This window comes from Furipterus horrens, unplaced genomic scaffold (genome assembly GCF_987537825.1).
Source record: "Furipterus horrens unplaced genomic scaffold, mFurHor1.1.pri manual_scaffold_1, whole genome shotgun sequence".
NCBI lineage: Eukaryota > Metazoa > Chordata > Mammalia > Chiroptera > Furipteridae > Furipterus > Furipterus horrens.
In genome coordinates, this window is record NW_028327171.1 from 185,928,605 (window position 1) to 185,943,327 (window position 14,723).

Consider the following 14,723-nt stretch of genomic DNA (forward strand, 5'->3'; position numbering starts at 1 on the left):
AAATAATCATTACAACAAGATCGTATATCATTATAGAGGATAATTACAATGGTAGTCATTCAAATGTTTTTTTGATATTTTATTCATTATAATTTTGACTTTTTGAAAACTTATTCTAATTGTTTCAACATCATAAATGTAGAGAATTTTTATATTCCAAGTTTGTTATAAAATATCCAGGTCATACTGCAGCCAGGAATAGGTTACTATATAGGGTAGAATTGGTATAATCTTTTTTTTTTTTTTTTTAAGTTTCATTTTACTTCTTCTGGAGAAATTTTGGAAAAATAAGAATTACGGATATTTTTAAATGTACTTTGAAAGGTACAGAAAAATAGAAATAAAACAATCAAACAAATAGAGCCCATAATCTCAAATGGAGAATTTTGTGTTTAAATGTACTACCTAACATTTTAAGAAATAATAGGCTGTGGCAATAAAGTGCTAAACTTACAAACTGTAGGTGTAGAGATTTTACATCTTAATCTGGCTTTTGGCATCTCACAGACTCGTAAGAGTGGGATTCTGACTCAGAATCGGAAAAACAACAACACAACATGGGTTTTTAAAAGTTCAGCAAAAGAGGTGAACTAGAACGTGCCTATCAAAATAAATTACTGAATCATAACTTGTTAATAACAAGATCCACAGTTTAAAGTCTTTAGATTCCCACAACCTTCACATGTTGTAGTACGTCTCAAACTTTTATCTTCCCCAATGTCTTGAAGGGACACCATTCACTCCTATCAGTAATACCGACCCATTACTACTGACTCCAGTAATACTGACTGCAGAAGGTAGGGCTCCTTCTTAAATAAGCTCTAGTGTAGCCCCACTTCTCTTGAGCATATGGAGATGGTACTTTAATTTTAACTTTACTTAAACTACAGTGCCTTTTACTTGCATTAACTTATGTTTCATTATAAACAACCTTCCTCTCTGAGCAGTTATCATATTGTAAAAAATAATGAGGTGTCAATTCTAACCTTAAAGAATTTTCCTAAAGCCAGATAATCTAGCCCATCAGAGCAGTTGAACACAACACACTGCTTGGCTACAGCTTTTGCCAAGTCTTTGGTAGTTTCAGTCTTCCCAGTGCCAGCTGGGCCCTCAGGTGCTCCCCCGAGGTGCAGGTGAAGGGCTCCAAATAAGGTTCTGAAAGATAAGAAAGTCCTTCTAAAATAATGCGATATTTTCATAAATAGTCTGAAGAAGGAAAAGTTTAAAGAGAGCCAAATTTTCCACTTCCTCTTCAATAATTTCTTCTTTCCCATTAACCTTTGAAATTCTTTGTGCATTACTTTGTCTATTACTATATTTTACTTCTGAATAGCTGTATATATGACAGAATCTAAACAAATTCACTTTTGAAATTCAGTGCTGACTGATCAATATGGACAATTCAGCTTAACATGAACCACCCAATCCCCCTACTGCAAGCATATGAAAATGCTTCATAAAAACAAACAAACAAACAAACAACAACAACAAAAACACGCAGGCATATTAGAAAGAATGAAAAGAACATTGCCAATGAGGAGGGAATGAAAAGCCAGAAAAGCAATTATGTGCTAAAGCTATAGGGGTGCATATTGCTTTGGTATCTGCATATCACAAGTGTACACACACCCACACAGAAACAGAAAAATACCCCTCAGAACTGAGCAAGGTGAGGAGCTGAAATGAATCTGCTTATATTAACCTAGAAGGCTATGTTATGTAAATGAGAACCAGAATTACTCCAGCAACTTACTGAGAAGAGACAAAGGAAAAAAAAAAAAAGTCAGCTTCAGAAAAGACAGGAGCTTACCCTACAAGGCAGTTTACCTGACGAAAGCCTACATTCATGAAGACGAAACCCAAATTTCTATTGCCCATGGGCACATGTACCCAAACTGAAAAATTAACGTTAAAATTTTACTCTGGACCAGAGAAAACCCAAGAGTCTTCCTCAGACAGAAATGTGAAACTGTTCCACGTGGGCACCTCCTCAGCTGAGAACGTGCAAGAACAAATGGGCGTACAGCCCCTGCTAACGTGAGCTCACAATTAAAACCAGAGAGAGAGATTGAAGTGAAGAGGCAGACTTGCAGTGGCGAAGGTTCATGGGCGAAGGTCTGGGAGTGTTACTACATCCATGGCACTATGCCCTCTTTGGTATCCTGGTAATTTGTTTAATAATACTTTATATCAAAAGCAATAGACATGAGAAAATGATGAGGAAAAAGGAAGCCAACTTCCTAAAAGAGACAACTTGAAATAGATGCAATGAAAATGTAATCATTGAATTTTTAAAAATTCAGTTAACAGATTAAATAGTGGAATAACCATAAGAAGCAGAGAATTATGCACTGGATGGTAAAGCTGAAGAAATCACTCAGGAAGATACAGAGATCTAACATAAGAAAAGTTAAGAGACAGAAGAAAGAAGAAAGACAATGGAAAAGAGGCAAAATTTAAAAGTCAGTGACCGACACTGTGGAAACCTGTAGGGAGTTTAATCAAAAAATTAAAAATGGAACTGCCTTATGACCTAGCAATTCCACTTCTGAGAATATAGCTGAAGAATCCCAAAACACTAATTCGAAAGATTATATGAACAGAGGGGAAGGGGGATGGGTGGAGGTAGAAGAGGGTACGGGGAGAATAAAGGGTGATGAAAGGAGACTGAACTTGGGGTGCTGAATGCACAATACAGTATACAGATGATGTATTGTAGAATTGTACACTTAAAACTTACATAATTTTATTAACGAATGGCACCCCAATAAATTCAATTAAAAAGTTTTTAAAAAGAATATATGCACCCTTATGTTCATTGTTGTACTATTTACAATAGTCAAGATTTGGAAGCAGCTCAAGTGCCCATCAGTAGATGAGTCTATAAAAAAGCTGTGATGCATTTACACAATGGAACACTACTTAGTTTAAAAAGAGGGAAATCTTACCTTTTGCAACAGCATGGATGGACATGGAGAACATTATGCTAAGTGAAATAAGCCAGTTAAAGAAAGACAAGTCCCATATGATTCCACTTATATGTGGAATCTAATGAACAAAATAAACTAACAAAGTGGAGACAGACTCATTGATACAAAGAACAGACTGACAGGTGTCAGAGGGTTGGGGGGTTGGGGTCTGGGTGAGAAAAGTGAAGGGATTAGCAAAGAAAAAACAGAAAGACCCTTGGACATAGACAATAGCATGGTGACTGACAAAGGAGAAGGGGGTAGGGGGCAGTACAAGAAGGTAAAGGGAGAATAAATGGTGATGGGAAGAAACTTGACTTCGGGTGGTGAACACACAATATAGATGATGTATCAATAATTTATAGATGATGTATTATCAAATTGTACACCTGAAACCTACCTAATTTTATTGACCAATGTTACCCTTGACTGGAGGTATAGATTTGGGGATCTGTTAAAGACTGAGAGTGAATGAGAACACTCAGGAAACCATGAAGCATGAGGCAAAACATCCCATTATCACATGAACATTGAATTCCAGAAAATCCCATGCTTCAGAGGAAGGAAAGGGATGTCTCAAATGATCCAAAGAGAAGAGTCAGAATGTTTCAAGACAGGATGTATGAAAAATGTCAAAAACAAACAAAAAAACAAAACAAACAAACAAAAAAAACCCACAGCAATACCAGACAATACTTAGAGCTCCAGAGCTAAAAGGAAGAAGCCAGCAGAGACAGAGAAATTGGAGATCAAGTTGAGAGTAGAATTAAGGGTCTAGGAAAAGATAATATAAGATACATTTACTTAGTGGAAAATAATTTGATACTTTATAAAAAATAAGTAGTCAAGGGATGAGTTTACCTGTAACACCTATCAGTGAGTGGAGTAATAACCAGCCTAGGGGAATTACCCAGGTATTCATATCCGTATCGTAAACCAGCATTAATCATTTTTGTTTCTAAATGATTTCCCTAGAATAAGTCAGATAAAAGAAAGTTAACTTAAATAATAGAATTTTAAGTCATATTAAATCTCAAGTTCTTTTATAAATAATAGCCTTGTTATAAACATCTTTAAAATTCACTTTTATGACACCATTTAATTCAATAGAAGAATTCAATATGTGATTTCCTTGGCTACAGAATTGAAGACACTGGCTTCAATTTTTCCTATGGTATATCTTTGGAAAATATATTTGTTCCTTATTGCTCCTGTATTTTCTATTTTTAAAACTTGCTAACACTTTTATTTTTATTCAAGTATAATTGACATACAGCATTATAGCAATTTCAAGAATACAACATAATGATACTATGTTTGTATATATTGTGAATGATCACAATAAGTCTGATTAATATCCATCACCATACATAGTTACAGAATTTTTTTCTTGTGATAAGAACTTTTAAGATCTACTCTCTTAGCAACTTACAAATATGTGCATCACATCCCCACAACTTATTTATTCTATAACTGGAAGTTTGTATCTTTTTATTGCCTTTACCCATCTCTCCTATATCACCCCCATCCCCAGCCTTTAACACCCACCAGTCTGCTTTCTGTATCATAACCATGATTTCGTTCTGTTCTAGGTCTCATATAAACGAGATCATATGGTGTTTGTCTTTCTATGTCTGACTTATTTCACTTTGCAAAATGCCCTTACGGTCCATCCATGTTGTCACAAATTGCAAGATTTCATTATTATTATGATTGAATATATATATATATATATATATATGTATGTATGTATACACACACACATATATTTTTATATATGAATATATATTAAAGATCCAACCTTTTCCACTGTACTGTTCCTGCTCTGCTCTCCCAACCTCCAAATGGTGACTGCCATCACCAGCCACCCAGATGTGCTGATATAAACCTTCCCTTCAAATTATGTTTCTGGTTCCTTCAACTGGTAAACAAAAATTTTAATGACTAAATCACACTAAAACAGTCTGATTTGCACATCCCAAAGGTATATCAGTAATCTATAAATGTAACTATATATGTGTATATGTATGCATGTATGTGTATATGTGCATGTCTGTGTGTATATACATATACATATCATGTGTATTTTATATATATATAAATATATAAAACATCTCTATCCATTCATCTGTTGGTGGACATTTAGGTTGTTTCCACATCTTGACTATTGTAAATAATGCTGCAATAAACATATATCTTTTTGAGTTAGTATTTTTATTTTCTTTAGATACTCAGAAATAAAACTGTTGATTCATATGGTAGTTCTATTTTTTTAGTTTTTTGAGGAACCTCCGTACTGTTTTTCACGGTGGTTGCACCAATTTACATTCTCAACAACAGTGCACAAGGGTTCCTTTTTCTCCACATCGTCACCAGCATTTGTTTTCTCTTGTCTTTTTGATAGTAGCCCTTTTAACAGGTTTAAGGTGATATCTCATTGTGGTTTTGATTTGCTTTTCCCTGATTAGTGACGTTGAGAGTCTTTTCATGTACCTATTGACCATTTATATGTCTTCTTTGGAAAAAGTCTATTCAGATCCTCTGCCCATTTTTAACCAGATTGTTTGTTTTGCTGTGGAGTTGTATGAATTCTTTATATATTTTGTATATTAACTCCTTATCGAATATATGATTTGCAAATATTTTCTCCCATTCAGTAGGCTGCCTTTTCATTTTGTTGGTGGTTTTCTTTGCTATGCAGAAGCTTTATAGGTTGTGTCATCTAACTTGTCTGTTTTTACTTTGTTACCTTTGTTTTGGGTGTCAGAGTCAAAAAATCATCACAAAGACCAATGCCAAGGAGATTACTATTTTTTCCTCAAAGTCTTGTGGTTTCAGGTTTTACATTCAAGACTTTAATCCACCTTGAGTTAATTTTTGTGTATGGTGTAAGTTAGTGGTCCAGCTTCATTCTTTGGCAACTTGTCCAGTTTTCCTGACACCATTTATTGAAGAGATTGTCCTTTACCCATTGTATATTCTTGGCTCTTTTGTTATAAATTAATTGACCATATATGCATGGGCTTGTTTCTGGTCTCTCTATTCAATTTCATCAATCTGGTCCCCACCACCACCAAGTACCATACCGTTTTGATTACTATAGCTTTGTAATATAGTTTGAAATCAGGAAGCATAATACCTCCAGCTTTGTTCTTTCTCAAGGTTACTCTAGTTATTTGGGGTCTTTTAACTTTCATACCAATTTTAGGATTGAGGAATGGGGTGAAAATTAGGATAACTGTAATAGAACAACAATAAAAAAATAAATAAATTTTAGGATTGTTTGGTCTATTTAAAAAAAAAAAATATGCCACTGGAATTTTTACAGTGATTGCATTGAATCCATAGGTTGTTTTAGGTAGTATGGACATTTTAACAATATTACTTCTCTTTCTGTTACTTTATTATTCTCCTATATTTTAAATCATTTATTCAATCACTTTTCACTATAGAGTGGGTATTATCATTATCATCATTTTACAGATAAGTAAACTGATGCTTAAAAAGAGTAAGTAACTTGCCTAAGTTATACATCTGGTAAGGGGAGGATCTGGCATTTGAAACAATGATTCCACAGTCTGAGTTCCTAACCATTATACACACTGCCTCTTGTGTATTTTTCTAAACTTCTGGTTCTTGTATCTTCTTTCCTCTAATCCCATACTTCCCAAGCATTTCACAAAAGGGAATATGATGAGAACCTTACAGAGTCCATATTTCCAGTCATCAGCTCTCACTTTTGACTCTAATAGGCCTAACCTTTTCCACTGCACTAACTGTTCCTGCTCTCCCTCCCTCCACATGGTGACTGCCATCAACAGCCATCATGATGCCTTGATAAAAACCTTCCTTCTTGATTATGTTTCTGGCTCCTTCAACTAATGAAGAAGAGAACATTTTAATGACTACATCAGACTAAAATAGTCTTTGATTGGCACATTCTATAGATGTATCAAAAATCTATACATGCAACTTTAAAATTACTAGTTGCAACATTTTGCAGATTCAGCAAGCATAATGACTCATTTAAAACGAGAAATTTTTTATAATTACTCATAATTTCTGTGTGTCTATATGTGTTTATGTATTTCTATGTTAACTACACATTTGGACGGATTTAGATATAGATACAGTTTTTATACAGATGATGCCGATATAGTTTTTGGCTGCCTTAATCTTCAATCTGGAGAATGCTTGTTTGGGTATAGTCAGCCATCAGCAAAAAATCCTATATTACTGATACTATTTCCCACGTGAGTGAGCAAGCACAAATTAAAAAGCTATGAGCTGAAAGTGCTATGTAATAACATTCAGTGATACCACTTACTTGCCAATAGTACCTAAGCTGACTTAACCATTCAAAGTCAGAGTCATCGCTAACTTTTTTATTAACAAGTGATACAAGGACATCTCTAGCATGAACATCCAGCACCACCAGGGCTCCCAGAGTAACACGATTCTGCTTGGATAATTTGCCACGAACCAAAGTGACAATATCATCAATTTGCCTGTTAGATTTTTCCAAGTATTGCTCAAGAGCCTGAAAGAAAATAAGATATGATTAATCAATAGGACCAGAATTCTTTTGAATAAAAACACTTTGAACTAGCATGTATACAGAGTATTTCCTACATTTTTTATCATGATTTTCCATATGACGTAATTTTAAAATAATTCTTACCACAAAGGAATTAGGTGAACAAGCCAAGTCTGACTAAATATTGTGGACATTCTTGGTTTTTGTCTACCCAACATTCCTCCTTTCCTATTTCCACTCCTCTGTGCTCTGTGGCCCTTTTTTACTTGCACGCAATCGGAAGCTATTGCAGGCCTTTATTCCCAATGCAGAATAAAACCTGCCAGAGACTAGTAGAGATGAAAGATAGACCATGAAAGACTAACTGCAGCAGCAAGAAAGCCCTAGGATCTTGATTCTGACTGCTCCTCCTTGGATCACATGAGTCCTTCTAGTATTCTTGTGTAGTTTTTCTGAGTAGTATGTGTGGCACTCAAAATATAAAGATACTAGTGAATATCTAATGTTTTAGTTTATGGTAAACTAATGCCAATCCTAAGGACAAGATTTGCTTCGGGGTCTCTTTTCCGGTGGGTAAATGTAATTAGGAAGTTTAATAAAAGAGAGAAGAAGGTTAATGAAAATCCAATTAGAATCAATAAAAACTGCTGTGCTTAAGGGAAGTGTTGATATGCTCCAGCAGACTGATGTGGTTGCTTTCTTCACTACAATAATATTTAATAAACCTTATGCACCATTGAGTGTGCTTCCCTCCTTTAGGGCCAGTTAAGTGGCAGCAATGAATCTAAAAGTGGGGATAGTTTTGGGGGTGGCAATTTGTTTCTTAAAGGATATTTTATCTTTTTTTTATTTTAAGAATTTTTTTTTCAAAAGTTTGGTGCTTGAACAGTGTGTCATTTATGTTACTTACATGATTAATTGCTATTAATTTGCTTCAAAAGTAGTGAAAAATACACTTCTATTCCACTCATGTTTGAATAACCATAAGTGTTTAAATTCTTGGAGCCAATTCATGAATTTAAGTACATGGAGTATATAAAAGAGGAAGAGCAGTTGTGATCCTAGGAACAGAAGCTGTGCCAGTTGGTACATCTTAGTTTCCTCATCACTAAAAGTCAAGGTCTCTGAAAGCCTCACCAGTTCTTACATTCTGTAGTTCCACACAAGACATTAAACATTTTTAATGTTTGGACCTGAAAGTACAAATTATATGTCCATAAGGATTTATTAGTATTTATACTAGCAGAATGTATTTTTAGATATTAGAAAAATGGATTGAGAATTAAAATTTAACTTTGAACAGGCGTAATCTGAGTTCTTTAGGAACTATGCTGTATGAATCAATAAGAATTCAGATAAAGTAGACTGAAAAAAATCATCATGTTGGTAGTATTTGTTACAGTTTATTCTTTGCAAACTATTCTGTACAGTGAACTAATGAATCTGCAGTTTACTACTATCATATGCAGCCAAAATAAACCCTATCTGGAATCAAATATTTTTATTATACCAAGATGCTTCTACATATACAAAATACGATGACTCAAAATCACATCCATATTTGCAAACCCCGAGCTCTGTGACAGCTGTGATTTCCTTATTCATTGTATCCCCCCTATAATGCCTCACACGGACTAGTTCCAAAATCAAGAGTCATTGAATAAATAAATGGAAATGCAAACCCTGAGGAGAACAGGTCCTCTGGGAGTGTGACGGCATAACCCAGGGCTGTTATAGCATCACGCTCCAGACAACTTGGGATGTTTGCAGAGAATGGCAGTGTCCAGTGTTCTGTGAGGCTGCCAAGAGTCTCCAGCTGCTCAACCAAAGTCATCACTTTCAATTGTGAACCACACATTAATTAAGGGGAAAAATTACCAACACATAGGGTACTAAAACATATGCTAGTGTCCCGTGATAGCCCAAGCAGTGGATGAAGGGCTAGCCTCCCACGATAGCATAGGCAGTGAGTGAGGGGCATACTAACACAGGTTAATCACAAGCAGATGAAAGAAAAAAAGAATTAATTTTTAAAGGAACATATAAAGCTTAACTTCATACCATAAAACAGCCAGAAAAGCACTATAAAACACAATGGAAGAGGGCGATTGGGCAAGGAAAAATAACAAAAGACTGACTTGCTAAATCTTGCTAAGCTACCACTTCAGAGAACCTCAGATTTATGAAGCTGAGTCACTCTTGAAGCACAGGTTCTTGTTTTGGCTTTCTCTGTGAATGGCTCCATATCTGCACCGTATTACATGAGTGGGAATAGACTAACAAATGTGTAAATAAATAACTCCATCTCAGTATCAGTTGATACTATCGTAAACCAAAATAACTATTTGTATCTGTACACAATAGGACAGGAATTATAGGCAGTGCAAATAGTTTTGAGCAGAGGACATACCGAAAAGGTAGTGACCTAAACTAACTGTTCCTTGAGATTCAAATTATGCTTGGGAGTTAAGTAGAAGCATGAAAGGATTATAGTTAACACTTTAATGCTCTGCCTCAACCCTTACCTTTTCCAGTAGTATTCTTAGAGTAAGAACAGAAAAAAAATTCAGTTAAGACAGAGGGGTAGAGATTTGATAAACAGTACATTTAAACTGAAAAAACTGGAAGATGCCTATAAATGTAGCTTATTTGCTCACATTTGCTTCTTTGTTTCCTCCAAATGGTTTTCCTATAGTGGTGACTAATAAAGCTGGTGGTTTTGTAACAGAACACCTGGGCTGCTCTGATTGAAACAGAACCCATGGGCTGTTTAGTTAGGGGCCCGATTGCCTGCTGCCAGAATTATAACTCTCAATACCAGAGTTTAGTGAAAAGAAAAAGAATTGTTTATTTACACATAGTCCTGCCTCCCCCTCCCAGACCTGGCCAGTCTTAGGAAAGTCAGAAACACCGTTTCCCTACTTCCTAGGCACAATTCAGCTTTACCAGTAGCTGCCAATCACTGCAATTCAGATTGGGGAGGTCCTTTCTGTGCTGTGGTGCCCTCCAGCTCTCAATGCAGAACCGCCTGGATTCTCAGCCTCCTGGTAAACTGCCTTCTTCCTGCAAACCGCATGGCGAGAGGCTCTTCTTAAAGCCGCCTGGAGGCCTCCCTTAAAGCAGCCTGGAGATCCCCTCCTCCAAGCCACATGGAGGGAGCGCGACAGCTAAAATGTCTGCAGCTGCTTATAGATCCCTGACTGTGTGACGCAGTGGGTGTTGAAAGCAGTTCTGACCATTCACAGAATCCTATGCAGGCTCTATAGGCTTCTTCCGTACCATCCCACAGTCCAAGGCCTTGTAAGTTTCAAAGGGGATCTTTGTGCAACAAAGTTCCCAGCCACCAGCTCCAGGCATGCAAAAGCATCCTGAAAGCTGCTTCCTTTTCCCTATCTCCCAGCCGCAAACTCTGGGGTTTGTTTTTGGACTCTCCTGTTTCTGTAACAGTTTGGGGGGCCAGAAGCAAGGAGAGAGACAGAGGACGCTACTAATTAATTACTAATATGACTAGTACTTCTAAATTCATATAGCCAATATATTAGAATATTTAAAATTAAACATCATTCAAAATATTAATAATTATTCATTCAAAAGCAGTACATTAAAAATAAAGATAGCAATAGTCTAAATGAGTCTGACACCTTGTATTTGAGACATAAAGGAGAACTATCCTTTCTGAGTTTAGGAAGTTTCTTAGTCCTATTAGCACTTTATTTTTAAAGGCATGAGGATTGAGACTCAAATACCTTTGACGTTTTGAGTGAATCGTCTTTATTTATAATAACTATTGAAAAAATGCTGACAGACCCGAGGGTAGTAAAACTTACCTCTTGCCCTGCTGAAATAGCTGTTTGTACTTCTGTTGTCCAAAATGTTTGGGAAACACAGAGAACCGTCTGTCCAGGCCAATCCCTTACCCAGTTAATTCGTTTACGCATTGTATAAGCACAAATTGCATCTTGAATTACCTAGTTGAAAAAAATGCTAAAGATGAACTGTTTTGCACTTGAATATGCTATATGATGAAGAGCTAAACACCAACAGATTAACTCATACTGCTCAACTTTTTATGTCTTAGCCAATTATGAAGACTCAAAGCATATCAGTAGAATTACTTAAGTTCAAGTTAATTCATATACCTGAGAACAAATTAAATATATCACATAACATTTTATTTTGCTGATACATGATCAATTTGTATGAAACACGTTATATCAAATATTTATTAGGCCAACTATAGCCAAAAATATCCTAGATACATTTGGATTTAAAAGGCACAAGCAATTTTATTCCTAAACATAAATTCAAATATTTCTAAAATAAGATCCATCAAACTCATAGATAATGATTTTTTTTAACTCCATCAGATCCCAAGTCAGCCATGTGTATATACGTGTGTACATGCACTCTCAGGTAAACCACACGATTTCTCTGAAGATCCTCTTATGTTTGCAGGTCTCACTCCCTCACAATTCCTTAGTTTGATGCCCAAAGTAATGATGACAGGGACTAATGTATAATTCATTCATACAGAGTTGAAAGCTGTAAAATAAGGAAGTTTAATTCATATACTTTTCTATGTATGTTTTCAGTGGACTGATGCATCCATTTTTTTCTACCAGCCATCAGTGGGTAATATTTTCATCTGTTTATATATCAATAAAAAATAGTAACATTATCTGTGAGGTGATACCCACTTTAGTATCTGAATTTCAGGAAAAAAAGTCAAAATTGAATTTTTCTGAGAAATACATAAGAATGAGTGAAACTTTTTAGATTTCTAGCCTAGCTAGAATGTCTGTGGAGTTGAACAGAGATGTTATTGATAGTAAAGAAAATTTAAAAGGCCAAGGAAGCCACACAGAAAGGGCAATTGAAAATGAGCAATGGAAAGATGGGAGGCACACAGGAAAGAAGGAAGAGGAGAGATATGCCAAGGGTGGAATAAATACGTGTTCTAGAAGGACCACTGCGGAGAGATCAAGAAAAAGACATAGAAATCTAAATCACAAACTTCTATATAGTTGGACGAGGAAAATATGATTACATAAAGTTCTATAATGTTATATGTAAAATATATTACTATATGTATGTCATATACATATATAAATTATGTGTACTTTGGGGCTAGCAAGCTACATTAAACTTTTGATAATTTAGAATGATAAAGGGACAAAGTTGGCAAGAATATTACTTTTTTATTATATACAAATGGCATAAAATTCATTTAATGTAAGCATGCAGTAGTCTTTCAAGTATGCAAACACATATAACACAACGAAAGCAACACATATCTCCTATTCATGTTTATATTGCATTTGCTTGCATATTTCACCAACACAAACCCATGAACATTTGAGGAAAATATTCCCTACACACCTCCTTGCCACCCCATCTTAATGCTCTGAAATGGCAACTGAAATATTTTCTCTAAGCACTTTGACACACAAAATTAAAAGAATAGTTGAAATAGTATAAGATATGTCTAAAATAATTAGTTTACACTGTATATACATCAATTAACCAACCATATAATCCAATTCAATGCTGCTTCATAGTGGTTAGAGTGGAATTCATCTACATTTCTAAGAGCTATAAAAAGAATGCTATTTCTCAATACTTATCAAGGCCTGTGAAAGCTTATCCTCTTCGGCCCAGCAGTTCTCCACATGAGCACTATCATAACCAATTATACGTGTAAAGCTGTTCATTACAATTTCATCCCTAATAGGGAGAAATGGGAAACTGCCCAAAAGATTTTACATCTATTGGAAAAATATTATGTAGTCAGATATTAAACCATATTTTAGAAGAGAAAGAAGCACTGAGACTTGTGATATCCATTAAGCATCTAGATTCTAATGATTTTTTCAGTAACGTGTGAGAGAATCTGGACAGTTAATGAAAGCTGTGGTTAAGACATAATGCCATACTTCCTTTGCATTCTTGCCCTCATGGTCCCCTGCTCAACCATGATTTTTGTCCTTGATAAGGAACTTGAATGCTAAGTCCACACTATAGTAAAAAATTAGTTTAAGTGCTCAATCAATATCTATTGCTAGTCATGACTTGAAGTTCTCCACTGACAAAAATAATTACAAATGATTGAGTGATAATATGTTTCATGAGGTGATATGAAAAAAATATGAAATTAGCATTAATTGCAGGACATATTTATGATTTTCTAACATTGTAGTATATGTTTTGTATATACACAGAACAAAAGGATTCACCACAGAAACATACACATCAAGGAGATCAATGTGAAAGTGAAGAGGGGTGTCTAAGACAAGGCTAAAGGTAGACTGTGTAGACCAAAGTGTGTCTGATTAATGATAAAAGCACTAACACATGGCTGTAAGAAATAAGGCAGACTCATGACTAAAACCCAAGTTTTCTCTAGTATGGATGGTTTTTTGTTCCACTTGTCAAGTGAGTCACTACAAAATTAATATCATAGACCATATCTTTGTCTTTAAGCTCTCTATTATAATTAAATTGATAATTCGTGACTGAATTTTTGTCTAAGTAACAGTGCATTTATCAATGATACATTAATATTCTATCATATTTACTATAAATAATAATAAATACAGCCAGTTACCTTGTGGATGGATTTAATCATGACTCTCTCTAACTCAACCAACCACTTTTCCACTTGACCTCTGGCTTTGACTGTTGAAATGGTCTCTATGAGTTCCACCACTTCTCCTTCACTGCTCTTCATGTGAGTAATGTCTAAAGTTTCTGTAAATTCTAACTTTGCAATTCCTTCAAAACATTTTTTCAAGTGAGGCTGCACTCTGTCAGGAAAAAAATAAATGTGTAAGAGAGGTAACCAAATTCAAGCAATTCTTTAAATAGTGCTCCAACCTTCATTCAGAATTCATAAATGTGCATTATGTGTTAGGCTCTTGCTAGATGCTGTTGGAGATAAAGTGCCGAGAAATAAAAAAAGAACACAATCCTTCTCTGCATGGATTACACAGTCCAGTGGGAGGGTGTCATTAATTCAATAATCACAAAAAGATCTGTAAAATTACAATTATAATAAGAGCTAGAGGGGAGACATCCATGACGCTTTGTTTCCGACACAATGAATTGACAGATTTAAAAGTAACATAAGGAGCAAATGAATCTTGACTAACAGATAATAAACTAATCTGAAAATTTTTCAAATACACAAAAGTAGTCATTTAAACTGGGATCTTCACACA

At 35.1% G+C, this 14,723-nt stretch overlaps 1 protein-coding gene across 2 annotated transcripts in view; it reads right to left on the reverse strand.

Moving 5' to 3' along the window:
- The window catches only part of DNAH7 (dynein axonemal heavy chain 7), a 226,978-nt gene that overhangs the window by 143,406 nt on the left and 68,849 nt on the right, over positions 1-14,723 (reverse strand). Inside the window, exons 21-25 of one of the 2 annotated variants that reach the window (XM_090282024.1) lie at positions 14,111-14,309; positions 11,334-11,474; positions 7,297-7,509; positions 3,831-3,940; positions 987-1,155 (exon numbers count right to left, since the gene is read on the reverse strand). In XM_090282024.1, the coding sequence (XP_090138150.1) occupies positions 987-1,155; positions 3,831-3,940; positions 7,297-7,509; positions 11,334-11,474; positions 14,111-14,309 (832 nt within the window). Of the gene's footprint in view, positions 1-986; positions 1,156-3,830; positions 3,941-7,296; positions 7,510-11,333; positions 11,475-14,100; positions 14,310-14,723 lie in introns of both variants that reach the window. The other variant, XM_090282032.1, reaches the window with a different exon arrangement.